The 26,958-nt window shown below is 42.8% G+C and overlaps 2 protein-coding genes and 1 long non-coding RNA gene across 26 annotated transcripts in view; 1 reads left to right on the top strand and 2 right to left on the bottom strand.

The window, feature by feature from the left end:
- STAU1 (staufen double-stranded RNA binding protein 1) overlaps positions 1–22,480 on the bottom strand; it is a 27,243-nt gene extending 4,763 nt beyond the window's left edge. For 4 of the 23 annotated variants that reach the window (XM_086852499.1, XM_086852508.1, XM_086852504.1 and 1 more), the window contains exons 1-11: positions 22,085–22,249; positions 13,453–13,729; positions 12,510–12,634; positions 11,600–11,756; positions 10,595–10,733; positions 9,784–9,949; positions 4,849–4,947; positions 3,283–3,513; positions 2,585–2,728; positions 1,902–2,048; positions 1,026–1,098 (exon numbers count right to left, since the gene is read on the bottom strand). In XM_086852499.1, the coding sequence (XP_086708625.1) occupies positions 1,026–1,098; positions 1,902–2,048; positions 2,585–2,728; positions 3,283–3,513; positions 4,849–4,947; positions 9,784–9,949; positions 10,595–10,733; positions 11,600–11,756; positions 12,510–12,634; positions 13,453–13,645 (1,474 nt within the window). In that variant the 5' untranslated portion in view covers positions 13,646–13,729; positions 22,085–22,249. Of the gene's footprint in view, positions 1–1,025; positions 1,099–1,901; positions 2,049–2,584; positions 2,729–3,282; positions 3,514–4,848; positions 4,948–9,783; positions 9,950–10,594; positions 10,734–11,599; positions 11,757–12,509; positions 12,635–13,452; positions 13,730–17,057; positions 17,125–22,084 lie in introns of all 23 variants that reach the window. The other 19 variants (XM_086852512.1, XM_086852520.1, XM_086852519.1 and 16 more) reach the window with 11 other exon arrangements.
- On the top strand, positions 22,453–24,984 carry LOC147650109 (uncharacterized). The gene is made up of 2 exons (XR_015276909.1): positions 22,453–22,716; positions 24,425–24,984. It is a non-coding gene; the product is annotated as an uncharacterized LOC147650109 (long non-coding RNA).
- CSE1L (chromosome segregation 1 like) overlaps positions 23,404–26,958 on the bottom strand; it is a 20,741-nt gene continuing 17,186 nt past the window's right edge. For both annotated transcript variants that reach the window (XM_086852488.1, XM_023940130.2), the window contains exons 22-25: positions 26,062–26,143; positions 25,509–25,655; positions 24,462–24,693; positions 23,404–23,934 (exon numbers count right to left, since the gene is read on the bottom strand). In XM_086852488.1, coding sequence (XP_086708614.1) covers positions 23,845–23,934; positions 24,462–24,693; positions 25,509–25,655; positions 26,062–26,143 — 551 coding nt within the window. In that variant the 3' untranslated portion in view covers positions 23,404–23,844. The remainder of the gene's footprint in view (positions 23,935–24,461; positions 24,694–25,508; positions 25,656–26,061; positions 26,144–26,958) is intronic.

Here is a 26,958-nt window from a genome sequence, read left to right as displayed (position 1 = left end):
GCCAGAGCCACCATTAAATGATGTAAAGTGAGTGACAGTCCACAAGTTTAAACTATAAATTGTGAGAACAAGCAGGTGGGAAAGGTAAAATGGAACATGAGCACAAAGAGGCAAGACTATTTACAGCAAATGTCCAGCCACAGTCAACTGAAAGCAATTTGCTGACATTATGGTATAAGTTAGATTAAAGAGGGATAATAACAGCTTTTTAAGGGGAACCCAGAAAGAGCTATGGATGAAACTTGCACAGGTGTGCTCAAGAAAGGCTGGTAAGACAGTGCCACCAAAATAAACCAAAGAGTCATTTTTATGGCAGAACAGATTAATCAATTTCTGCAGGGCTGAGCTGTTTCAAATCTAAGGATGAAAGCCAAAATTTGTAGATGGAAGAAAACAGGGAGAGCAAAATCTGAATAGAAAGTCAGGAAGTTTACCTGAGATCTTATGGATGCAGTCAAATAGTACTAAAGTCCAAGTCAATTCAACTTACTATAATTTAAACAGCAAAATTATACTTAAACACATAAAGAACCCGATACATGCTCTCCAGAACAGCAACCTGTGGTGACTGATAAACTTTCCACAATGATTCCTCCCTGCAGACGACATTCCAGAAAGCAATGTCTGTGTACACTGTGGCCAGGTCTGGGGCCTTTTGGTTCCAGCCTGCCACCCTGGGTGTGACCACAACTATCCACTGCCTGAAACAAGTGCAGGCACAGCTCCTGCTCTCAGTCATCAAAGACCAGGCACAGACTGAGATTGTTCTCAACAAGGCCATTCCTTCCCTCTCCAACTCTGCCTGAGGTTGACCAGTTAGTACTGACACCCTTTCCCATCTTCATGCCAGGAACAGGGGCCTTGGGAGGAATAAGCTCTTTGGGGTTTGAACCAACCCTTTCCAAAGGCTCCACTTGGGTTTGCAAGGCAGCAGCTGCACAGCTCTGCTCATGCCAGTGCTGAAGGGACTGGGAACAGAGCTGACATCCCCAACAGGGCCCTGCTGCTTTCACCAGGTTACTCACTAGCTGAAGTCTCTTCAGAGCCCGGCTCAAAGAAGGTTACTTTTCTTCCATCACCTGTTTTCTTCACTGGGGTCTTAAAAATAAAAGGGAAAGAACTCAGACACACAATATCCCTTTAAATTTTTTCTTCCCTTCAAATTTTAAAGTTTGCAAGATGCAGGTGATCTGACCAACCAAAATTTTACTGAAGAAGTTATTATTCAAAAACATCAATAATTATGCTGCTAGCAAGAAAAGTTAAGTGATTCTTATTCATTGAAGGCCTAAAACTAACACATCCCAGAGAAGTGGTATTAGGAACACAGCTACCCAGAACTAGGTACCAGAATAAAGCCAGTTCAGCTGCCATTAGTCACTGGTACTGCTGAGGGAAGCACACCAGACACAAATGAGCACATACTTGAAAAGGAGAAAACCAACCCTGGATTTGCTGTTTGAAGTCCCTGGTAGCATCTGCTGAATCACCAACAGAACACAAGGCTCTTTCCCTAAGAGACCCACCAGAGAGGCCCCAACTAACTTTTCACTTCAGCTGTGACAAAGCTTTGTAAAACTATTGCTACCAGAGTACTATAACCTGCAAGTTGCTAAGAACAACACATCAGTTATCACAGGTTCTGAGACATTTCATAAAGCAGGAATACATTAATTTATCTTTCTGATGAGACTTTGATTTACTTGGAAACCCAAACACTTAATGTATTCAAAACACTGGATATTTAATATTTTTTCAGAGAGCAGTCCCCTCAATACAATTGTTTCCTGGCTAGGGCAGAGGGAATGAACTTTCTACCCTGTTACTGCCTTGCAAAGCTGCTTCTGTTCAGCTCAGCCTTTGCTCCAGCATTAACCAGCTGCTGCTTCCTAAAGACTCACCTTCTCTTCTGTCTTTAATGCTGGTTTTGGAGGCTGAGGTTGAGGGACTTTGAAACCTAAAATTTCCAACATATTTTCAGCTGCATTACGTTTAGCAACCTTTTTGTTCGTGCCCATTCCTTCAGCTGTGTGTATACCAACTTTCACCTGGACAGAAGAGAAAGAAAACTCAACCCTTAAGCAGTAGGATAGGGATTCCCTTATTAGTGATCTGCGTTTCCAGCATGCTGTGAGTCACAAAATAGTTCAAGTGATCATTGTTCTAAGCAGGTTGTCATTTATTATCAATAATCATTGGCCTTCAAGCACAAGAAACCCAAACAGAAGTCACACAAAGAATTGTATTTTATCATCTCACCTTCAGTAACCAGGTTAATGTTAATAAATCCTACATTAAAAAATATAAACAGCTTAGTATCTCTTAGCAGAATATTAATACTCCTGGTTAATTAAAATATTAGGCAGTTACAGCATAGACTACTGGTGCCCTGTGCAATTTTTTAAAAATAATGACTCAGATCACTTTTCTTGAACCTTTATCTTCTGTGAATATAGCCTATTAGATATTTTGTTAAATCATGTCATGGAAATCCATTAATCCTTATATCAATGTGACAATCTGATTGTCATAAGGCAAAAACTGAGATGCCAGCCACACCCCCAGGCTGTGCAGTCACACCAACCTGCATGACGAACTCCCTGCGCCTGGGGAGCCCACGTTCTGTGATGAGCATGTACTCGGGTTCCTTCTCCTTCTTGGCCTGCTGTATCTGGGCAAGTCTGCTAATGGGATTCATTCCTTGACCGTACTCTGGACTTGTTTGCAGCTATGTAGAACAGTGTTTAGGAAATAAGCCAAACTTTATGAGTATTTGGTTTAACAGACAAAATGCAGCATGCCACTGAATTAATTAATCTCTAGATTTTAAAAACACTGAAATAAAAATTGTTTAATGAAACACTGTCACAGCTACAGGAATACTGAATTTATTTGGCTCCACCATCACACTTGACCACATGTAACCTACGCTGCCCATAGCTTTACAAATTCTAATCCTGCTATATTAGGAGGGACAAGCTTGCAGGAGAGTTTGTACAAGCAAAATCAAGCAAAACCCAAAGCTGTAAAGTCTGAGGCTTTAAAGTCAGAGCTTGATTTTTATGTGCTGCTCTTTCCTTTAGAAGGTTTCTCTTTCATCCTGAATTAACTGATAACTCCTATAAAAGTGGTGTCAGGACCCCATTAGAGTGGGAGCAAAGCTCGTTTGTTGCACCAGAGGGCTGGCAAAGGCTGAGCAGCTGAAGAGTGTTTATAACTGACTCACAAAAGCCTCTCTGATGATTATTTGAACAGTCAAATTGCCAACCTTTTCCCACTTACCTTCACTATTGATTTTGTTTTCTTTTTGATTCGTGGCTTCATTTTCTCAACCGTAGGAAGGGGTGGCAATTTTTTCAGTTCTTCTAGGACTGCTATTGCAGCATTTTTCTTTGAGATCTTCTTGCTCTTTCCTTCACCTTCACCCATGAATTCTCCAACTGATACCTTGGTTACAAAACTCTTCATATGAGGAGGACCACTTTCCTTGGTTACCTGTTTCAGAGGGAAAAACTGAGTGAAAGCGTGATAAACACTTATTAAAAATGGCAGGGCATATTGTTTATAGCAAACTTCTCTCAAGAACTAAGGATAAAGAGATTTTAGATTTTCATACAATCCAAAAAGTAAATCATACTCTAATAACATTCCCACCCAAATAAACATATACTTTTAAAAAATCAGATGCAGCAAGCAGTAAACAGTATTTACACAAGTCATTAACCCATCTTACTTTACTGATTTACTGTTTCAGTATAAAAATAGGACTGTTCTATTTCACCAGTGTGTACTTCCCCACAGTTAACAGCACTTCATCAAATATATCATGGAACAGCAATAAAACATTACAGAGAAAGAAAGTCTTTGGGATCTAGCATTTTAGTCCAGAAATTCTGATTTCTGAACTCTGAAGTTCTGAAGAATTCTGGAGACATCTAAGAGATAGCTGCCCACTACAGATTTAGGCTTTTAACTCCATTCATAACACATCGTACTCCAAAATATCCATATAGTCAAAAAGATTGAATTAAGAGCTTCCACCCACAATTGGCTTGTGTGACAGTGAACATTTACATTTTACAGTGATGCTCAAGCTAATCTGCAGTAACTGAAAGTTTCATATAAAATTTCACAGAACAGTTTCAGAAGCAATTTAGTTACACATACTTGCATTTTCTTACTATAGTAATTCAGATAATTAAATGTTACTCTGCCAGCTCAGGAAAGCAGCATGATAAATTAATATTTTAGCGAAACAGAGATGCTCCTGTGGAAGCTCCTGATTTAAGATAACTGAAATGATCAAGGAGGGCAAAGAGGCAGCAAGCAGCCAGGCCAAAGGGAAAGGAAAGTCAGATGCACATGAGGTCACCTCATGGCAAGAAAAGAAACCTATTTGTGAGATTCTGCACTCGTGGGTAGTCCAGATCAGCGCTTAATTAAGCAAATACTTCCATATGTGTCTTTCAGAGTGAGCTCTACTCCTTTGCCTCAACTCTGCACTTCCATGTTCTGATCATTAATGCAGGGTTGTGTTTTGGTTCTTCACTGTAATAGGTTTTTCCAAAAAGCTTGAAAAAAAGATTGCACAGACAACCAGAGTGTAGCTGTTCACTCCATGTGATCATTTTAGGACATGAATTTGTGAACAGGTGGGTTTTTCTTTTTTCTTCTCTTTACCATATAAACTCCAAGACTATCAGGGTGACTGTCAAAGGTTAAAGTGTATTCACAACTAACAAGACATGTTAAAAGTCAGTTGTTTGGGTTATCTAGTGGAGACTCAACTTAGTGTGTACCCTTAATAGTCTAATAAAAACAAATCTAGAGCTTGTAAAGTAAACATACCTCAAAATTCACAGGCAAGTTCCTTTTAAGTGCAATCTCAAAAACTTGGCTTATTTCAGATTTATTGAGATTTTCATCATCTGGTTCTTTTCCGTTAACCTAAAAGAAGCATACTCTATTTAAAATAAAGATCCTATATAAATTGAATTTTATCCATTCAACCACTTTACTGAACTCTCCAAATTTTAAGTACTCTAACCTTTACTGCCATGTTACACACATGTGGAGAAATGCAGCCCACATACTACAGAACTGAATCTTAAGAAGCTCATTAAGATGTATGTGTAAAAGCTTTCAAACCTTCATATTTTCAGGTGCTCATTACAAGAAAGAACAAATGGAATAAGGGCCAATAGGTTGAAAAATGTGTTTACAGAAAATGAAATTCAAGTGCAAAGTGCACTTATTTCCAAATGGAAGTACCTTTATGAAATACAATTTTCATATACTGATTGGACATTTGCAACAAAAGCACTAAGACAGGATCAGGTAAGAGAAAGGGCAGAAAAATAAAGATTCTGAAAGTGGAACCAATGTGAATGAGGGATGGCTGACGAGCCCCTTGCACAGTCCTGTCTTTTTACATGCTCCCTTTTAAGTGCTTCATCTGCAGCTTTGTTTCCTCATGTCAAGAACATCCTATCAGGAATTTGCCCTAAATCAAACGCTGACCATCCCTGAGAACCCAAACCTGCTGGGACAACAGTGCCAGTGAAGCTTTCCTACAGGTGCATCCATGTATCTCCAAGTAAAACTTTGGGATTCCAAAAGTGTCTTCACTGACACTGGTGTCAACATGAGCTAAGGCATGTCAACAGCAACAGAGAAATTTTAGGACTAAGTATCCAACAGTGGTATTGGAAAGATTACGATAAAGATGAACAGCAACAATATAACTGATGTATCACGCCATGATGCTATGCAAAAGGTAACAAAAATTATTTAAGTAGCTTATTGGAGCAGCACAGAGGAGCAGAGTTAGAGAGCTATCATAGATTAAAACTTGTTGGATGGCAGTGAGCTTCCCCCATGTCTGCTACTAACAGGTCATTTTAAAACACAAAGGATTTTTTTGTCTCATCAGTTAAGACAGGCTTTCCCCATCTTAAAAAAAAAAAAAAGTTGCTAAAATTAATCTAAAGTTTTTAGTCCTCCAACTGTCCCATCAGACTTCCCACTGTTCTCACGGGCTGCCCTTGTCCATCAGGCTGGAGTCTGGGCCCTGTGGTGCTATGGCAGGGTCAGTGCAGGTCTGAGTGGGGCTGTCCCAGAGCCCTGCGCCCAGCACCGTGTCCTGTGTGGGGCAACATGGGGGAAACACGGGGGGAACACGGGGGGAACACCAACATCGACTACAGCTGCCTGAAGTCTCCATCATGAGCTGCCAAACCCCAGTGCCAATGCAAATGCCAAGTTCCATGGGACAGCAGCATCTTCCCAGGAGCAATGTGGAGCTCCTGAGGCCACGTTCACTCCAGCTCTGCCAGGAAGGGCCTGTCCCTACCCTCACTCACCAACACTGGCACAGCTACTTCCATCACAAGCACGTTTCCTCTCCTGGCAAGTTCAGATAGACTCTAGCTTTTCAAATTCCAGTGTTTTCCTTTATGAAGATGACCATGACTTCTCTTCATTGGGTAAGATTTTGCCACTTAATATCATCTCAAGAGGATACAAATAAATAGAATGGAATTATCTGCTCTATTGCAGTTTATGTTCATAACACATTCCAAATCGGTGTACACAGTGCAAAATGAAGGCTCTTTTCCTCAATACCTTCATCTAAAAAGAGTGAATTATTAGCAAAATAACCATTAACAGACTATAGCTATTTTACTGATTATTTTGCTTCTACTTGAATTCTGGATCTGTTTACTATATAAATCAAAAATAACCATACACACACACTCTCCCCCTTTCCCTGCACACTTCAAGGCAGATGATGCTTAAAGTTTGCTTTTGAGGTATTTTGCATGTTTGCATTGGCTAAACTCTCCAAGAATTACGTGCCTCTAAATCTGAATGACACCCCGAAGCATTTACTATTCTTAGCTCTCTCTCATCACATTGTTCAAACAAATTCCACAAGTCCTGTACTCCATTACAGAGGGACTTGCCCTCTTCCAGGAACTCCTTCCAGTTCCCTGCCCTTCCTCAAGACTGCTTGTGAGCAAATGCTGAAGAGTGGGGAAGTGCTGCCCAGAATTGCACTGACCAACCACAGCCTCCAGAGCTAAAGAGCACAGCTAAAGAGCAGCTGCTATTTACCAGGTGAGCTAGCAACAAACACAGAAGCAAATTTTGAGGCAAAAGTAGAATTCCTGCCTAAGGATCGTGCTAGGAATGATTTCCCAGCTTTTCATGTTTCCTAAGCTTTAAGTCAATGCTTTATCATCTGTCTTGGAATATGCCAAATAACCCCATCCTGCGACTCCACCAGCACGTCCAACCCCAGGCACACGGAGGGTCCTGGGAGCTCTCCCATCACAGCCCCCTCTCAATGCTCCAACATTCAGCTCAGTTCTTCAGGCAGGACTTGGTCCAGCCAAGGGCCAATATACCCCTTTTTTTCCTGACATTTGCTCCTAGATCTGCAGCCCAAAAAGGTGTGGGGAATGCTCATTCTTTCCCTTAAAGTCTAATTTTACTCAAGGATTCCTTCTTAGAATCACAGAATCATTTAGGTTGGAAAAAATCTTTAAGATCATTGAGCCCAACTGTTATTACACACTGAATATTTTCTAATTTAAAAATACAAGAGTAAAATTCCATAAAAACAAAAATTTGTAAAAAATTTCCCCGAGTAATAAAAAAGTACAAAATTACTCCCTCATAAAACATGTGAGTTCAAACATCAAAATATTCTTTTTACACACAAACAGAAATACGAAATATAACTACATTTAAAAGGAAAATTACTGGCATCAAATAACTGTTAGGAGGTATCAGGATTATGTCTGCTTCTGAAATCTGCATTTGCCTCTGTTGTATCCAGGCATTTCTAACAGCATCTCTCATCACCTCACACTCCTGCATCCTTTCAGGCCCTTGCCTCACTGGATGAAGGAATGAACAGGGCTCCCTCAGCACCAAAACCTTCCTTACTCCACCTTCATCCTGGCTACCGTGAAATGCTGCTGCAGAAACAATTCTCTCAGACATTCATAAAACTGCAACAGTTGAAAGCCACAAATATCAATGAATTCAAGTACCAAACTTTAAATGAAAACTTGATTATCTAAGTACTTGTTATAAACCAGCACACCCTGTTCCAAGCCCCACTCTTCTTTCCCTAAGCAGTATTTCCTACTGTTCTTCTACAGACAAGTCAAATATAAACTGAAAAATAAAACGACAAATGCAGTTTTCTCAGGGTCAAGACACCATTCAGGTCCAGTTTTATTAATAAAATAATTCTCCCTTCTTGCAGTCTCTTGCATCATTTACTTCCTCTACCTCTGGATTTACAGCCCTCACACAAAATGAGAAATCCTACAACTGCAGTTTGTTCTGAAGACCTCACATTACCCAACACCAAAACACAATTCTATACATTTTCAGAAAGTGACCTGTACTGAAGCATTTCTAAAACAGTGAACAGAGAATAATTCAGTGACATGTGAGCCCTGCAGAGCTGCTCTCCCTGTGTCTGTGCTCCCTGAGGGGAAAGGGGTCCACATGAGCAGTTCATCTGTTTTGAGGGTGGGTGCAAAAGGGAGATGTTCTGCACCACTGACACAGAACAATAGTCCAGAATTTTAGGGTTCTCAGCACTGAAGGGGAACATCCTCCTCTGCTTTGGCCTCTCCTGCATGAAGACCAGCTGGCCCTTGCCCACACTGTGCCAGTCACCAGTTCAGATTTCAGTGCAGGGCACAGCCCAAGCCCTAGCTCCTGCTCCCAGCATCACTCTCTTTTCCCAACAGCATCTGAAGTCCCTAGGAGCCTCAATCTTTCTCTCTGCATTCCTCCAGGAGAGCTTTCCCTTACCTGAAGCACCTCCATCAGTGCCTCCCAAGCCTCTGACCTGAACTCACACCCAGTGCTTTTGCTCAGTCATCTGGGCCAATGCTCACACACACAAAGTTTTAACTCAGTGTCCCTTGGCTTCATGTTTCTTCAAGCCTCTTGCTCTGCCATTCCTGGTAGATCTCAGCTATTTCTTTCTCAGTCTGAGACCCCTTGGCCAATCTTCATGTCCCGATTCTTCATTTTCCTTCTTCCTCAGCACACAGCCAGACCCCATATCCCGCCAGCTCTCTCACCCCAGATTGCAAGTTACAGTTCTGGCTTTGCCCAAAGCAGCCAACACACCTGAAGGGGTGCAGGCTCCAGCCAGCCCAGCAGCAAAGCAGCTCCTGTGCTCACAGTGAGACTAAAGTCACTCAACAGCAAAGCACGAGAAACACAATGGTATTGGAATGGAAAGTGCTGGGCAGCCAAAAATATATGAAGGGATTGACTACTTATATTCCTATCAAAATGTGTGTAAGAGTCTACTACTTTCATGCACTTCCTGCTCTTCTAGAACTTCCATGGTTCTTCCCAAAGTCATGTAGGAATTTGTCCCAGGAGTAAATCCATGCCTGAGTTTTATGTTGCCCATTTATGCACTTCTTCAGAAGTTTGTGTATGATCTGTACCTGGTAAGATATTAATTCCTATCTACGCTTCCAGTGCTCATATCTGACAGAGGTCTACAGCATTGCTGTGGAAAAATATGACAGTAAAAAAATTAACATAACTTCATCTGGGAAAATTCTAGTTCCATAGAAATTTATGCTTTTAAATCAAAGTGTTTCTATTGACACAACCACTGCTACACAGAATTAAACTTCCCAAATGACCCCTTCCTCTCAACAAGGAAAGAAACCTACAATAATACCCCAGTTTAATCTAGCAATTTATGCTTACAACACTAAGATTAATTCCCACCTCTGGTTTCTCAGGCAAGGGCTCATTCTGCAGAACTTTCAGAGCTTTAGCAGCTGCATCATGCTTAGCTGCTTGTCTTGTTCTTCCCTTCCCATGAAACTGCTGCCCTCCAATTGAAAGCTCCACTTGATAAAGTAAAGGTCCAACAGGAAATGGGTAAAAGTACCTGCAAAGAGAGAGGTAAGTAAGCAAATGATTTGGCCTACAAAGCAGACACCTAAGTCAGATGTGAGTCAGTCTCTTCCATACCAGTAACTATACCAGCACTGAAGCACTAGTTTTAAAAAGCCAAATTTTTATTTAGACCCTCAAAGACTTTAGTGAGCTACCTTCAAAACAAATATTGACATTCCTTGCTTTACAATAGGAACACATTTCTGACCAAGTGCTACGAAAAGACAACATAACTGCGCTGCTATGGACTTGGCAGGGCACGAAGTTTTGAATTTGAAGTTCCTATGCCCGTATAAATTTCTTTAAACTGCAACTTTATATAGTTTCAGAAGAAGCATCAAACTGTTTTCTTCACTTTTGCTTTTACGCAGAAAGGAAATGCAAAAAATATTTACCAAATATTTAGCTATTTGTTTAATGAAGCTGGCTATACCTGAATGCTCTCAAAAACACTTGAACTTACAGTCCAGCTCCCTTGCCCCACCCCAAAGAAATGAAGCACTGGAAATAAGGCAAGTTACAGGTATTGGTGGGTGTCCTGCTCCAAAGCTCCTGCCTCACAGCATGTCCCTGGCTGGGGGACAGTTCTGGGAAGGCAGCAGCGAGGCAGGAGCCCGCACCCCGAGCCAACACCTACCGCGGGGGGTAGGTACCGCCTCGCATGGTGTAGCTGTAGGTGGATCTCATCCCCGTGTAAGGGTCGATGGGTTTGTACATGGGCTTCTTCCCCAGCTTCATGCAAAGTGCGTTCAGCTCCACTGTAGGGGTGACACTGTCTGCAGAAAAAGGAACACAAAGAGCTGTTCAGCTGGCACAAGGAACTGAGGCAATTTAAACTCTTACTGCTGCCTCACAGCAGGGGAAAATGAGCTCAAATTTTGCCACATGTATCTTAAATTACTAAATTCCAAACAGAACTGCTAATAAACAAAAAGACAGTAAGTCTACATGATGCACATGAAAGCAGCCTAGTACAGTTGCGACAAATCCTGTTACAAAGTGAATTTGCTGGGAGGTCTTTTTGGATTTGTTTTGGGGGCTTTATCATTTTTCTCTTAATTTCTGCTAAATTACCTACATTTACAGTGCATCTAACAAAGTGCAGAAAAAGAATTTTCTGCAGTAAAGAAATTTCTCCAAATATACTCTTAAGTTACCAGATGTACTACATTCCTTCTGTGTCTCTTGCTTGCTGGGAATGATCAAACATTTCTCTGTCCTCAATGACCTAAGAAGGGTTTCTATGACTCTTCACTTTCAAATTGCAACTGGCCCTGTCAAAAGGCAGGCAAATAGCTGCTGAGGGCTAAAACATTTCTCTCAGTGCCGAGGGCATCAAGAACTGACTCCCAATCCATTCTCACTGGACAAAGAACAGTGTCATTTTTTCTACCATGGGTCTCACTGGCTCAGAAATCAGCTGTACTCCAGTGCAAGAGGTCTGGTGTAAGGTAATTGTCAAAAGAAAATGCCCTATGTAACAGATGCACAGATAAAATAAATACTTGCTAGCTGACAATTGCCACAGCTAAAAAGGCAGAATCACCGTTTTTATTCATCCTTATACAACTTCAATACCAAAAGCAGAAAGGTGTACTTATCTGTGTATAATTATTTTAAATCAGTTTGTTGTGGCATATACCTGGATTCTTGCCTTCACTACGAGATGGACGAGCTGTAGGTTTAGGGAATTTTGTCCCTTCCAAAGCTTTGGCAGCTGCTGCATGTTGCGCTTTTTTAATACTAGTTCCTTCAGCTTCCCAATGCTGGTCCCCAAGAGTCAGCTGCACTGTAAACACCTTAAAACCACAAACAAGTATTTTGTAAAAAGCTGCTTCAGAATCCACATAGTTTATTAGACCTTCTTACACAAAACAATGAGTCTTTCAGTGATGCACAAGCTGAGAATATGGTAATCCAAGCTCTCCTTTACTCCCATGTCATCTCTGGATTTCCATCACTTTGGACATCAACAGGATTTTCCTGGTTACTGAACAAGGAATTTCACAACAACTGTAGCTGGCCAGTATCCCAAGTGTCCTGCATAAGATCTGACAGGCTAAAAACTCAGAGCAGTGTGGGGAGAGGTGACAGCCCCAGGATAGCTACTGTGCCCATGTCACTGAACAGCAGATTGGAAACTCACCCTTCTTTGTGACACATAACTCACTCTTGCTTTAATCATCTGAAAGGTTTATTAAAGATATTTTTCATCAGTTTGAAGAAAGTTAAGTTCACACTGTACCATAAAAGCTTCTACATGCCCACAGGTGAATGAAACACGATTGAACAGATGTTCTGAATGTTATTCCAATACTTTTTGTAAATGTCAGTTCCATCACATCTTTAAGCTCATGTGACATTTTGGGAACCCAACTTTTTCTTCCCCAGGTACCAGCTTCACACTTCCCTACCACTGATGCTCTGGAGGGCTTCCCTCTCCTCTCCATTAGTCTGGATTATCTTGCAGCACAAACACACATGTTGCCTTCCCACTCCTGAAGGTGAAGGAGCATGAGCAGCAGCAGTAAGAAATTGGTATGAACATCTACCTTAGAATGAGCTGGACCTTGCTCACTCAGAAGCTTATACTCAGGCTGAATCTTGTTGAAACGGGCTAATTCATTCACAAGACACATGGGGGTTTTCTCTTTGGGGTTTGCCATGTTTGAAGGAGCTGAAAGGTTACATAAGATCAGATAAACGAACTGATAACTGTGAACTCTACTGTAAATTTTAATTAAAAAAAGAAATCTCAGTGGCTTAGCATCTAATTGTCTGCAATACTGGAACAGATAGCTTTGCTCACTGGCCAAACTGGTAACAACCTACTGAACTTTGGAATTTCCAAGCAATGCTCATGCATAAAAAGCACCACCATTAAATTAAAGGTTCTAATCCAAGGCAGAAGTATGAAGTTAGAAAACTCCTGCGAACAGCTCACATCTTATCTAGTATGTGTCAAGGACCAAATCTTCCACGTATTCCTCAATATCACTTGCTTTGAAAAATTTCAAAAACTCAGTTAATTTCATTTCCCTTCTCCTATTTTCCCCTATTAGCTATTTTTTATTACCCTTGATTTGTTCCATTGCATTTTGTTAGCCTAATATATTTATCACTAAACTGGTCATAAAAGAACTAAAGATAACAGAACTTAACTACTAAACTAAAACAGCTACTAAAACTAAACTACTTCAAACAACACTTTCTCATATTTAAAACAAGATACTGGTAGAAAAGATTCATAGTAATGTTTCAAAAATTTAATGCCATACAATTAAAAATATTCTTACTATTACAAACATATCAATTAATTGCTGGAACTTTATGTAAAGGTATGCTTCCACTTGTCTCCTACAGATTTCATTCCATAGGGAGCTACTGCAGTTGGATAAATATTACTTTTAAATTACATGTAGGTGCAGGACATGAGGAATATATCATACCAAGCTATAAGCATTAAAAAAATATACAGTACTGACTCTATCTTACCTGCAGCTGCACTGGTGGATGTAACTGAAGCAGAAGGCAAAGCAGAATTCTGGATAGGTCTGCCTGCATTTTCAGAGGGCAAAGAACTGGTAGTAGAAGGAATACTCAAAGGCTGTGAAAGAGATGGGTTTTTATTCAGTATTTGGCTCCCTGCAAGGGCAGCAGAAGGATTCTGAATCTGAACTTGAGACATGTTCACTTCCAACCAGAGCAGATTACTGTAGACAAACAGCTTTGAACGCGGACAAACTCCAATTTTGGAAGCCAAATTGCTGACCTAAAATGTAAAGATGAAAAATAGATTATATGAAATATTTAGCATTCTCTAACAACCTACTGAAATTATTCCTCCATCAGCAAAAAGGGAAACAGTGTCCAACCAAGCACCCATTGTTCCCATTTTGTCCAGTTAGTCACTCACACATCCAGTTTGCACAGCACAGTTCCCCAACATGTTTCACACTTCTTTCATTCACAGAAGCTTTATTTATGCTTGTTCATTACTGTCCATGTCTTTTCCTCAGGACTGAACGCACTTAAGAAGCAAATCCTTTTTCTTACACCCCGAGCCACTGGTTATACACTGAACAAAGAGCAACTTCCACAGACAAATTACATTTCACGCGTTCTAACATTTGAAGTTAAACTTTTCCACTTGGAAAGCAAGAAATAAATGAAGTCTTTAAAAACAATATTTAGGGAATACATCCTTTATTGTTATCATAGAGTTTTCCCCCAGGATCACCAAGAATGCCAAGCCACTTATGAGGGGAAAAAGCTGGAGTCCAGCAGGAAATCCTTAAGTAGCTCTGTCTGGGAAAAGCAAAGGTGTAAGAGTTCATAAACTGTATCAGCCACATGAACTCTGAAGGTTACTCCTATTTAAGTAGGACATGTCTCAGTCACAGTTCAAGCATCGATTTAGAGTCACTTGGCTCTGCAGCACTATAAACAAGTGTAGGAAGTGCTCATGGGCACCTATGGCCATTTAAAAGCCCCTTCAGACTGCAGGACGCGCTCCAGCCCTTGTGCAGTGCTGTGACAGATCTTCCCTGTGCTGATAAATCAGTATTAGATTTCTCTTACACATGGATGCAAAATTATCTTCATGTTCAGCCAGTGGAACCTAAATAGACATGAACAGGCCAGCTGCCCATATCCACTTACAAGCCACGTATCAATTTATTTATTAAAAATACATTTTACAGTCAAATAAATCCATTTTACACACAAAGGCACTCATACATGCACACACACAGGTCACCTGCAGATCTGATTAGGACAGCAAACAAAAGTTTATTCTTTCCTAACTTATAGGTGAAAAGGAGAAATCACTGTTCCAGCTACCACCAGGGGGCTATTAGTAGCAACACAACTCCCCCAGTGCTCCGTGAGCTTCGAATTCTGAACCTGTGAATGGATTTCCAAATGTGAGAGGAGCAGGAATGAGTCACAGGGAAGTTTTTAGCTAGTTACTGACAAAACAAACTTAAGAGGAGAACCTAGATTAATACATTCATGGACAGAAAGATTTAATTATTTGTTAAATAAGAGGTAAGAAACTGCTGGAAAACAACAGATACACCACCAAATCCACCATCTGGAGTATTTTTACTTTGGAAAAAAACATCATAAGCATGTCAGACTTATCATACTACCACCTGGACAACTCTGTTTTTACTAGAGAACAAAAATAGTTCAGGTCTCATTAGTCCAGAAGACACACATGTAGATTATATTCAAAATAAATCCTATATTTGACTACTGAAATTACAGCAGTTACACACTAGGTGCATTGTAACTGTGAGAGTGGCATTAGAGAGTCTGTCTAAAGGACCTCTAAGTAATTGTAAGACAAAGAAGGAAAGTATTTAGAATAAGACTCCAGGGTGATAACTTTTCAATCGCTAAGTTTCATTGCCAAGAGCATCACTAGAATCACCGAAAATTTTCAGCTATAACACAGCAATAATAATTGCCTGGCACAGACTATACCGAAGTCTTGCAGATGAAGAAATGCAATGAAGTCTTGCAATGAGAAGAGCAAGCACTCCTTTCCTGCTGAAGTGCCATGTCTTTCTAAGGAACTGAAGTTACTTTAGCCACTCGTTTTGAGAAGACACCACCAAAAGTTGTTATTTTGATGTCAGAAACACCAGGATGTTTGAGATCACGCTGAAAAGGAATTAGTTTTCAGAAAACTTCTGATGTTTTCAGAAAACTTCCACAGGCAGTTTTCTTTTAAAGCAAGGCACTGCTTTTCACATGTTTGCCTGGTTTTAGGGAACCATGTTTCAGCTTCAGCACACATGGTGGAAGCGGCTTTGCAGTGGTGCAGTGCGGGCAGGAGCAGGGCACCATCCCCAGGGGTCTGGCTGCCCCAGAAGGGGGTCCCTGACAAGGACAGCCCAGTTTGCTTTTGCTGTTTCCAGCCTGATCCCAGCCAGAGCCCAGCTCTCCCCAGCACAGCTTCTCTGCTCGCAGGGACACACAGGACACAACGCAGCCCCTGCTCACAGAAATCTGGTGGGATTCCAGGGCACATCCTCCCAGCAGCTCCAAACAACAGTCTGACAAAACCAACTGGAATCTGTGCTTGCATTCAAAGCTCCCTGTGCAGGTGACAATCCTTCAGTTGATTTGCAGGAAATATTTCACTCAGGTAAAAGAACTCACTGTTCATCATTGCACATTTAACTACAGGTGATTGGGGATTCTGAAAGGGTTGACAGTGCTTTCACAAAGAAATACGCTCTTTACCCTACAACAGGCTTATAAAATGCTAACTAGCCAAGAAAAAGGCATCATAATAGAGAAGGTTGAAGCAAACAACTCATAAAGGCTGTTGCAGTGGACAGTGGAACAAAGATGCCAGAATTTCAGGACATTTTTCCATGTAATCAGGGGTTAGATACTTCAAACTTTTCAAGACACCTACTGGTGCAAGTAACTGACTCCCTACTCAATACTCAAGGTGTTGCCAGAACTGAAGCCCGCTCAGATATGCGAGAGTGAAAGTACAAAGGTTTTCTCACACTCAATCTGAGCTCCTTCCCCACCCTTCCACCGTTACTTTTCTCTAACTCCAAGAGTATTTGCAGTGTTACCACAACAGTGTTGCACTAGATGGTGATCCCCACCCGGGGGGTGGCTGCCCTCAAACAACTCAGTGCCTGGCAGGCAATACAACACTTCAAAGGATTTCCAGATGACTGCTCATCACTTGGTTTTAGATTTTTATTTTCTTTTCGTGCATCAATGCCTGGAACATTCCCAGAAATTTTGAACACATTAAAATGCAAAGTTCAGGTGTCACTAAGGTAACCAAAGAAATGCACAAAGGTGTGAGTATGCCAGTCCACTCAGCCAAAAAAGAAATTAAAGATCTTCATATATAAAAGAATGTAACATTTTTCGATAAAGTTCTCTTGGGTTTTTTTTCAGTGGTATAATTCACACAGGAGTTGCAGATAGAAGCCAGAGGACCACGCAAAAATCAAACACTTCCTATGGATAATCACATTTTACCCCAACTTGTCATTCTTTTTAATATGCTGCAAATAGAAAGGTAAAAAATCTTAATGCTTTGAGTAAGTTTCCAGTACCTTTAGGAGATCCAGAGAGTTAAGATCTGTATTTAGTTCTAAATAGGATATTTATGATGGAGAATGCCTAAAAGAAAAAACAGAGAATTAGCATTTTGCTTCCTAAAGGCACAAAAAAAATCTTCTGTAGAGAATCTCTCACCCTACACTGAGTTTGCCTCATCTGTTCATGAGGACTTGTGTGACCCTTCCATTACCACTGACAAACTGCTCAACACAGCTGCTCTTCCAAGAATTTCCAACTTGATCCAAGAATCTTCCTTGCTCTTTCCCCAACCCCAAGTGATGTTTCTCACCCAAGCAGTGGAATCTCACAACAGTGCTCTTTGCAGAATTACAGAGTCACTTGCCAATTTTCCTTCTGTAGTGAAGCTCCCAGTTCTTCTGTAGTGAGGCTCTTCTTCCTAAGAGCTCTAGAGATCAGCTCCCAAATTAGACCCAGACCTTAATTCAGAAAGCCAAATCAAAAGCAAGCCACAAACTGAGAAACTCTGGTAGCTATTAATCACAAAAACTGATATAAATTCTACCTTTTGGCTACATTTCCAATCTAGTGATTTCACTCACAAATAGTCTAAAACCATTTTAGAATAAAATCATCTCAGTGCTGCATATGAAACCTGTCATTGCATGCACTTCTCTGAATGGAATCAAAACCTATTTTATTCTACTTACAAATATAGCACAAAGTGTTTAATCCTTCTTTTCCATGCCTAAGCCAACTGCATGCAGATGCCAGCAACATCATTCCCAGCCACAAAATGGGGGAGATCTCAATCCTGATTAGGGTTAGAAGAGGACAGAGCTCTTGCATTTACTTCAAACATTCATTTCAAACTTTCAGGCTGACTCCTAGGACCAAGAGCAGCTTTCCTTCCAGGACAAAGGAGGATGCAGAGCCTGAAGCAGGCTGCCATCACACCTGTTGTTTACCAACAGGAGAGTGAAGAGGGAACACAAGAGGATTACAGTCAGCTCAACTTCTCTTCTACAGGGTTTCCTGGAGGCTAAACTAAGCATCTGAAAAACAAGTAAATGGATTATATTTGCAGGCAGGGTCAAGACCCAGTTGCATAAAGACAACAGAATTTTCTCCCCCAGCCATTCCTGGTAGCCCTGCCAAGAACAAACCCCTTGACCTCAGCAGGCACTGCCCACTGGTCACCATGACACACACACCACTGATGGGCACCAGCAGAGTGGAGAAGAGTTACAACCACCACTACTTCCCAACATAAGCTGACACCGCCAGGCTGCCTTAGAAAAAGCCCTCCCCGTGCTGAGATGCAGCAATAAGAACCAGCCTGAGCAAGGTCTGCTCTAGTCCTGCTCTGCACTCAGACACTGAGCCTTCAGCTGGAGCCCTGCACCCACATGGGGACCAGGCTCCAGGCAGAGGTAAGGGAGGAAAAGCCCAAAACAGCTTCAGAGAAATATAACCCATGGGAAAACTACTAAAGGATCTGAACTTGTGTATTCTGAAGAGGAGAGGGCTGGCTGGGGCCTGAGAACCCAGTTCATGTACTTGAAAGGATTTTGGAGTGGAAAAGAACAATCTGTTCTTTATTGTTGAAGTGACAGAACGAGAGGCAACGGGTTTAAAATGCATCAAGAAAACCATTCCTGACAGTCACACTGAAGCACCTGGCTTTGGGTGACAGAGGGATCGACCCCTCACAGGTGGCAAGCTGCGAGTCCTTGACAGACATCCACGAGGATGAGGCAGCCACATCTGCCACTGCAGAGGGATGGATAGATGGATGGATGGATGGATGGATGGATGGATGGATGATGGATGGATGGATGGATGGATGGATGGATGGATGGAGCCCTTCACTCAAGAGTCCCTCTGGGGCTGCATTCCCAGGACTACACTTCTGTGCACCTGGCTGAAGTGGCACCTTTCCACCTCTTATCCAAGGGACACAAGGGCCTGCCTGACAACAGGTCTGGCAGCACAGCACCTCCTGTGGGTCCTGCCTGCCTGGCTGGCTCTGAACTCTGAGAAACCACTTGCAAATACAAGAGACTAAACCCTCACAGGAACAGGTTTCACTCACTGTCAGGACCACACAAAGGTGTCCTGTTCCTCAGGAGGTGCAGACTCGGAAGGCTGCAGGTCCTGACACTCTTCCTGTGCCCCGTGTTAGGAAGCAGCCGTGACCCATTCCCACCCTGGGCGCACACACTCACCTCTGCTGCTCCACCAACACCTGGCAGAGCAGCCTGAGAAGCAGGACAAATGCCAGACACAAGCATCAAATTCATATTACAAGAGCTTCCTGACATCACCAAATAAAAGTCACGTGGCAAACAACATCCAAGAAGCAGGTTTAGCTATAGGACATACAATGTTACAGGAAGCACTGATTCCTCTCTGAAGAGCAAAGCTCCATGACACAGTGCACTGGGGCAGTCAGCAGCCCATGGCAGCCAGAGCAAGGCATGTTCCTTGTTCCTTACCAACAACAAACTGTTGTCAAGAAGGAAGGTTCATTTACCCCCATTTCACAGACACGAGCCCCGAGCCTGGCTCTGCCAAAGGGTGAGGGTACCTGGGGGAGCTCAGCTCACACAGCCCTCACATTTTCTCCCCTTGTGTGCAGACTGGCAAAACATCAGCATGTTCACTCCTAAATAAAACCATGATTAGAACGATTCCCTCTCTCCTCCTGTTTTTAAGGAGTTTTAAATAACTCCAATGTGGTGGCTGAGTCTCTTGTCCCACACTCAACTATTTTGAGGCACAAAAAAGAAATATCTGCAAACTCTAGGAGATTTGTTGAGATGCTCTGTTACCTAAAATACCTCTGAAAAACTCACATTAGGGGTACCTCTGTAACAGCATAAAATTCTAAAGCTGCTGCAACAGTGTTTAAGAGCATCTATTTACAATTGGAAAATCTAAACAAATACTCACTATAAATTGATAAACAATGACAAAATTTTGCAGACTTAAGGCTATTTGCACAAAATATAAAATACTGGTTGAACAATGTTTTCTCTTTAGCTAAATCTTCTGCAACGTTTCTGCAAGACAGGGTCCATCCCAAAAGTAACACTGTAGAAAAAAACGCTGCTCTTTTTGGTAAGGGCACAAACACTAAATTTTAAGCAAAGTAGTCTGGAAGCCAAGATATGGATTATTAATAAGAGAAGAAAAGCTAAAATTTGAAAGTAAAAGCTGAAGGAAAAGAGAGAACTACCCAACATACCTGTAAACCTGACAGTTCCAAAAATGCAAATTGATAAACCAGTAGTATAATGACTAAACACCTAACTGTTTTTTTCTAGCTCTGTTAGTGTTATGACAAAACAGTTCACGGATTTTGGCTTTTTTCCCTGCAGTAGAACAGGCCACAGAACCCATGGACACTGCTGAGAGCCAACATGCCCAGATCCTCTACACTGTCCTGGGGCATCTGTATCACCTCTAGTGAAATTAACTAAACTCAGCAAGGGTCCTGGCCAAAGGAACCAGAAAAAGGGCTTTTGGAATGTTCATTTGTTTCCAAAATAAATCTGCTGCTCTTCAGAAAGATCTGAAAGGCACAAAGCAATTTCCAGTTTTGCTCTGTCCAGATTTTGTACAGTCACACCACTTCAAATTTATTTCAACCTATGAATAATTTTGCCACAAAACACATTTTGACGGACTTGTACTGATAGTGAAAATATGATTCATGATGTTATGAAAAATTCTGAACAGAGTGGCTGCTTAAAATAACAATATAAAAAGGAATTGTTTCTTGTATGCATCCTTTTAGAAGAGTTTTGAAATAAGTTTGTGATCCAACTTCAGAAAACAGAAAATATAGTAAAAATTCAGCCCTGGGGCTCCTTACGGTCTCATCAAGATGTGACAGACTTTCAGTGAATCTCTGTAGAAGTCAGAACAAACACATTTGTTGTGTGTACGACATAGTCAACAGACAAACCAGAAATCACTTTATTACACTGCAGCCACAGCTGCATAATCAGAACTCAAGTTCTCACGTCCATTAGTACTTACAAAAACCAAACTCAAAACATTGCCTCCAGTTTGAGCAAAGGAGCTCTGCAGTACACTTGCACCTTCTAGTCAGAAGAAACAAGATTTTATAAATATAACATTCCAAAAGCAGACAACAGACTTCATCCAGATATTTTATTTTGCAGATATATGTGCATATATATAAAAACACCTAACCTTCACTGACATTCCAAAGGATGTTCCTCTCAGGTTTGCCCTAATCTTGCCAGAAAAGCAACGACAAAAATACCCAGCAGATGAACAGATCACAAAAATGGCTCTGGCATTACACAGCCTCCCCTGGATGGACAACCCAAAGCTGCACTAGACAGACAGAAGCAGGGGAAAGATTTAAACGGAACTTGTTGCTTTACATCTCACGGAAAACGAATGTTCTCCTCAGGAAACGGGGAGAAGCGATCCTGGAGCAGCGACGGCTGCCAGAGCCGATAGGGACGAGGGGAAAGCCGGGGCTGCCCGTACAGCTGTGCCAGGAGGGCCTGGAGCTGTCCCTGTCCCTGCTGCCGCAGGGGCTGCCCCGGGCTCGGCAGTTTCGGTCCCGCCACCCTCGGCCCGGGGAGGATGCTGCGCTGCCGGGCTCGGGCACTCCGCGGCCGCAGCCGCCTCCCTGAGCCGGCTCCGCTGCGCCGGGAGCCCCCGCTGCCGCCCCAGGGAGCAAGGGGGAGCGAGAACCCCCCGCCCACAGCGCCGGGACCCCCGAAGCGCCGCTGTCACCGCCCGCCCCCGACACTTCCCCGCGGGCCGGGGGCGCGAGCGCCGGTGCCGGGCCCATCGCGGTCCGGTCCCCGCTCCCCGCCGGGGCGGTCTCCCGGGCCGGCCACCGCAGGAGCGGGCACGGCCCAGCCGTACGCGGGATGAGCCCCGGGCTGGGAATGGGATCGGGACGTCCCCTCCCCACGGCCCCGGCCCCGGCTCCGGCCCGGCGCGGGCCCGCCAGGCCCCGCCACCCCCCGCCCGCGGCCCCGCCGGGTCCGGGCCGCCCGCGCGTCCTCACCTGCGCTGGGCTCGGCTCCGGGCCGGGGCGGGCGGGGGTCGCTCAGTCCATGGGCCGGGCGGGACCGGCGGGGCGGCACAGGGCAAACACCAAAGAGAATGAGCGGGGCGGTGCGGCCCACCGGAACTGACGGCACCGCGCCGGGGGCGGGGCCTCCACACAGCCAATCGATAGCGGGCGAGCCCCCATTGATCCCGCCCCCCGCCGCGCTCCTGGCCAATGGGCGCTCAGTCCTGCCGGGAGCACCGCCTCATCCGCGGCTACTACGAGTCCCGGCGTGCTCCGCGCGAGCCGCAGAGCGGGAAACTACATCTCCCGGCGTGCCCCGCGCGGGGCTGATGCCGGGCGGTGCAGCTGCGTCCTCCGTCACTTCCGGGCCCGCCCCGCCCGCAGCCCCGGTGTCCGCACGGCCTTTCCCTGCGCGGAGAGCGGCCGCTCTCTGTAAAAACCAGGTTTTCTCCTGGCGTCTGTGCGTTCCGGAAAGAGAAACGGGAGACGAGCGGGCACAGCCGTTGCCGGGGCGGTCACCCAGCGGGGCCAGCACAGGGCCGAAGCAGGAGGGAGCGTGGATGTCACCAACGCACCCCTGGATGAGCATTTAAGTAACAAAAATCTCACATTTCAAAACACAGGTGGGAAGAAAAAGTAATTCCAACCCTAGAAAGACCCACAGGTAATCCCGGTAATTACAGACCTGCAAGAGCCTTTGGACAGACTTGGCCTGGCGTGCACGCAGCTGCACACAGCTGGCACACAGCTGGTGCACACAGCTGGCACACAGCTGGCAGGAATGCACCCACGGCCACCCAGGGCACACAGCCACTCGAGCTCTACCTCTGACAGCCCACCCTGGCAGCTTGGTGCCCAGGCCCCTGAGACAAAGCTCAGGCATTTACCTGCTCACTTCAACAGCCACAACCAGGAGTTCACCTGATGCACTTGAACTCGAGGCCACCAAACCTATCAGTACATTTATGAGACAGGGAGAACACCCAAGTTAAACCTAACTCCACAATCACTGCTTTAGTTTTAATACAGCAGGAAAACCCCACCTGGAGCCTGATCCCCGCTCCCAGGGAAGAGCAGCTCTCCTGTTCCAGGATGGAAGGGATGTGTCTGTTGATATCTCTTGTCCTGACAACAGCTCTGCTCTTCTCCCAGTTTCAGAGTTGCTCTGTATGATCCTACAATGTACCTAAACTGTTACATAAAGAAAAACCCGCACAGTCCCACTATTTAATATGCTATCTTAAGTGTAAAACATTTTTTTTTTAAAACAACTATATTCTTCTAAAACAGTAAGTGCACAGTGACAGACATTTTAAACAAGTACTTCTTATTTATTCACAATTTAGATAAAGTTTAAGGAAAGACAAAAGAAATACAAAGGACAACATTAAAATGAAAAGGAATTTTAGTGACTGAAGTGAGTTTCTACAGCCAGTGCTCTCTCCACACATTTCCAAATATTATCCAAACACTGCAGATGCAGATTTCAAATCAATCCCATAACAAACCGCTATGACTATTCCCTTTGAAATTAAACTGGGAATGGAAGTTAGCCACCTTTATCTATGAGTACACAAACCATCAAATTGTTCAGTTTCATCTTAAAGCCACACTTATCTTTTACAAGATGGAATCTGCAATACAATTTCAAGCAGCTTTTTCATTTTGTCTGAGCTCTGCTATAGAAAAGTCGGTGTCAACCCTCTGCATAACAAACCAGCTTTTGCTCTTGCTAGTGGAGTCTCTGCAGCTCAGAGCAGACTCACACTCGCAGCTTGGAGGTATCCTTGGAGATACTGCAATGCTTCTGCATTCAGGCTGGTGCTCAGCATGGACAGAACCTGAAAGCACAGGGTGGAGCAGAGGTGTCAGTGAGTGAAACATGAACTTCCTGCTGCCTCCTGCCACCACACACGATACAAAGTCAGACACAGAGCAGCAGTTATCCACAGGGACAGTAACGGATCTCTCAGGCAATCTTTACTTACTTGGGCAAACCACAGATGCTATGGGCTAGGAAAGTTAACTGTACACTCACCTTGTCTAATTTTTTTGAGCTGCCTGAAGTCCCCAGGTACAAGCAACCAATTGAACTGAAAACACTTATTAGTTACAGTCCATCAAGTGTGTAAATTTTCTTTTTAAAAATGGCGTATTTAAGCTTATTGCAAAATTAAGTGCTGTGAAAATAACGGCCTTTCTAAGGCTCCTAAGGAAAAACCTTACAAAAGCTATATTCCAATAAAGAACAAAACACAGCACAATCTTGCATTCTGATTATCAAACATTAGCAGAGAGACCCATTCTCACAAAGGCATTTCTTCTGTGCAGAATGCAGCATCAGCACGCAAGTGCACAAGTCACCTACCCTGCCTGGGCATGCTGTAGACAGTTTGTGAAGAGACTGTGCCAGATGGATTCTAGGATTGTTCACCATTTGACCTACAGGATCATGTTCTTTCTTCCCAGCAAAGGCTAGCTGGGAGAATGCAGTCTGATAGCCTGGAGTATCCTCTATGTCAATGAAGTGTTCCTCGTCAGGGATCGTGTCATCCTCAGGCAACTCGAAGAGGCCAATGAGGGCCTGCAGCAGAGGAATCCTGGGAGCAAAGAGGGGAGAGTAAAACTGGAGTGCTTAAAATGTGTTAGGACAGGGTATATTTTACAAGGATGCTCAAATTATTTGGAACCCCTTATAATTTAGCCTTTTCAGGTACTTGCTTGGCTACTGAAACTGTAAATGGCCAAGGTATGCTGGACCAGAATTGTGTGTCTGAATATTCTACAGGCATAATGTGGGTACTCCTATTAACAGCATGAGCAATGTATGTATTTATCAGGTCAAATTGTCATGAAACACCTAAAAAGAGCAATGATTTTCCAGATCTAAACTTTTCTCTACGTACATTAAAAAATGTCCTAGTTTGGGGATCTAGTCTGGGATCCAGTGATTGTCATCAAATTCAAACTACCTGGCATGCTAGACTGCTGGACTGGTAATCAAACTTTCCTGGTAGCTTTCCCCAAAATTTCACTCTCAAGCTGAGGTATCACAGTTTCTCTGTCAGGTTATGAATATGCTCAGGTCTCTGACTAGAAGAGTTACAAGTCAAAACCCTCACTTTTCAGAAAGAATAAAAGCTAGAGGAAAGCAGTGTATTTCCCTAAATGCAGTTCCAGCTAACCAAATCAGTGCTATCTCCATCAAAAACATCTCAAACCACTTCTGTCATCCTCTCTGAAAACAGAGTTTCATTTGTTGAGAAACAGAAGCAGTATGAAAGGCCTAAAACAGCCTTGTGGGCCTGAGGAGCTCACAATTGAGTTTCCTTCAAGGATGTATTTTGGTCTGAGTTCACATTTTCTTGAACTCAAACAGCCTCACTAGCACAACCTGAAGACATGTGGTACCTACCACAGCTTAGTGTACTCAGTATCCATCATGGGAGGACATTCTGTTAATATTTTTGTAATGCCAACAGCACAGATTTTCTTTTCAACTTGTCCAGACACTTTCTGGATTTCAGGAATTATAATTTTCTCCAACACCATTCCAAACATCCTATGGTGGTATCGAGAGTAAAAGTATTAGAAAGCCTTATCAGCCTTATGGTGACAAAAGAGAATCAGAAACAATATGAATCACTAGGAAGTAGAGACAACCAGGTAATTTGTTAAGATTCTGCCCCGTTGCAGTAGACATTTGCACATACAAACTTTTCATAAAGGATAACAACTAAAAACATCAATCTTTCCTTTTTATAATCTTATTAGATTAGTAACTGTGGTCAGAAAAATAAGACTTTCTAGACAAATAAATGAACCACATTAAGAGAAACATTTGGCAAGTCAAATTAGTGATAAATGTAGTCTGACAGTCTAGCTAAACAGGCAACTCTTTCTTACTTCAAAATATAAAAGTAACACAGCAGTATTAAATATAACCCAGACAAACAAAACATACTAACTTTGGCTGTATGCTGTCAAATATTTCTTGCAGAGCTAATGCCCCATATCTTACACAATACAAGTTAATGAAGACAAGGAAACCTGTAACAAGAAAAAAGTCAAACCCAACATGAAAACAGAAGAATAGATTTAGAGTCAGCAGCAAAGTACATTCCAGCAAGCTTTTCAAGGGGATAGATGGCAGTCTTTATGTGTTCAGTTTAAGTGATGTATATGAAGTTGCTGCCCTGAAATTTGCCTAAAAACTAATCTTTTCACATACCACAACACAAAAACAAGGTGCTACAACAAGACCAGAGTCATTCTTTTTCCCCCTTACAGCAGTTATAAAAAGCCATTAGAAAAGCCATTTGCCATTTTCTTCAGATCAAGGACCAAACAAACTCTTCAAAAAAAACTACTTTTAGCAGAAAACTTCACAGTGCAGCCTCTGAAGTGAGGTATGAGCCCCTTTGCACAGGTGCAGTATATTAAAAGCACCACTTCAACTTTTTTTTTGTGGAAGACCATTATAAGCAACTCTATCATTCTTGTTCCTATCAGGTGGCATTAACCAGATTTTATAGGGTAAGGTAATGGACACTGCATAATTTGTGTAGTGATAGTATCATTAAAATAATTTAATAAGTATGATAGTCATCTTGTGACAGCATGAATAACCAGAATATGTATTTCAGTAATCTTTCACAGCTTTGCCAGTTTAACATGAAATCTTATCAATAAATTTAGTCATACTAAGGCCAAAATGACACAAAAGCATGGAGTATTTCACAGTACTAACACACAACTATGGGTAACTACAGGACACGTGGTCAGTATTGCTGTGCTTTGTGAGAGGGAAGGCTTGCTGCTATTGGCTGGAGAATAAATGGAGACGTTTTCAGATAATGACATCA

The sequence above is a fragment of the Cyanistes caeruleus genome, chromosome 16, assembly GCF_971803275.1.
Source record: "Cyanistes caeruleus chromosome 16, bCyaCae1.hap1.1, whole genome shotgun sequence".
Lineage (NCBI taxonomy): Eukaryota > Metazoa > Chordata > Aves > Passeriformes > Paridae > Cyanistes > Cyanistes caeruleus.
The sequence above is the reverse complement of the archived record's forward strand: the minus strand, read 5'-3'. Positions and strand labels throughout refer to the sequence as shown.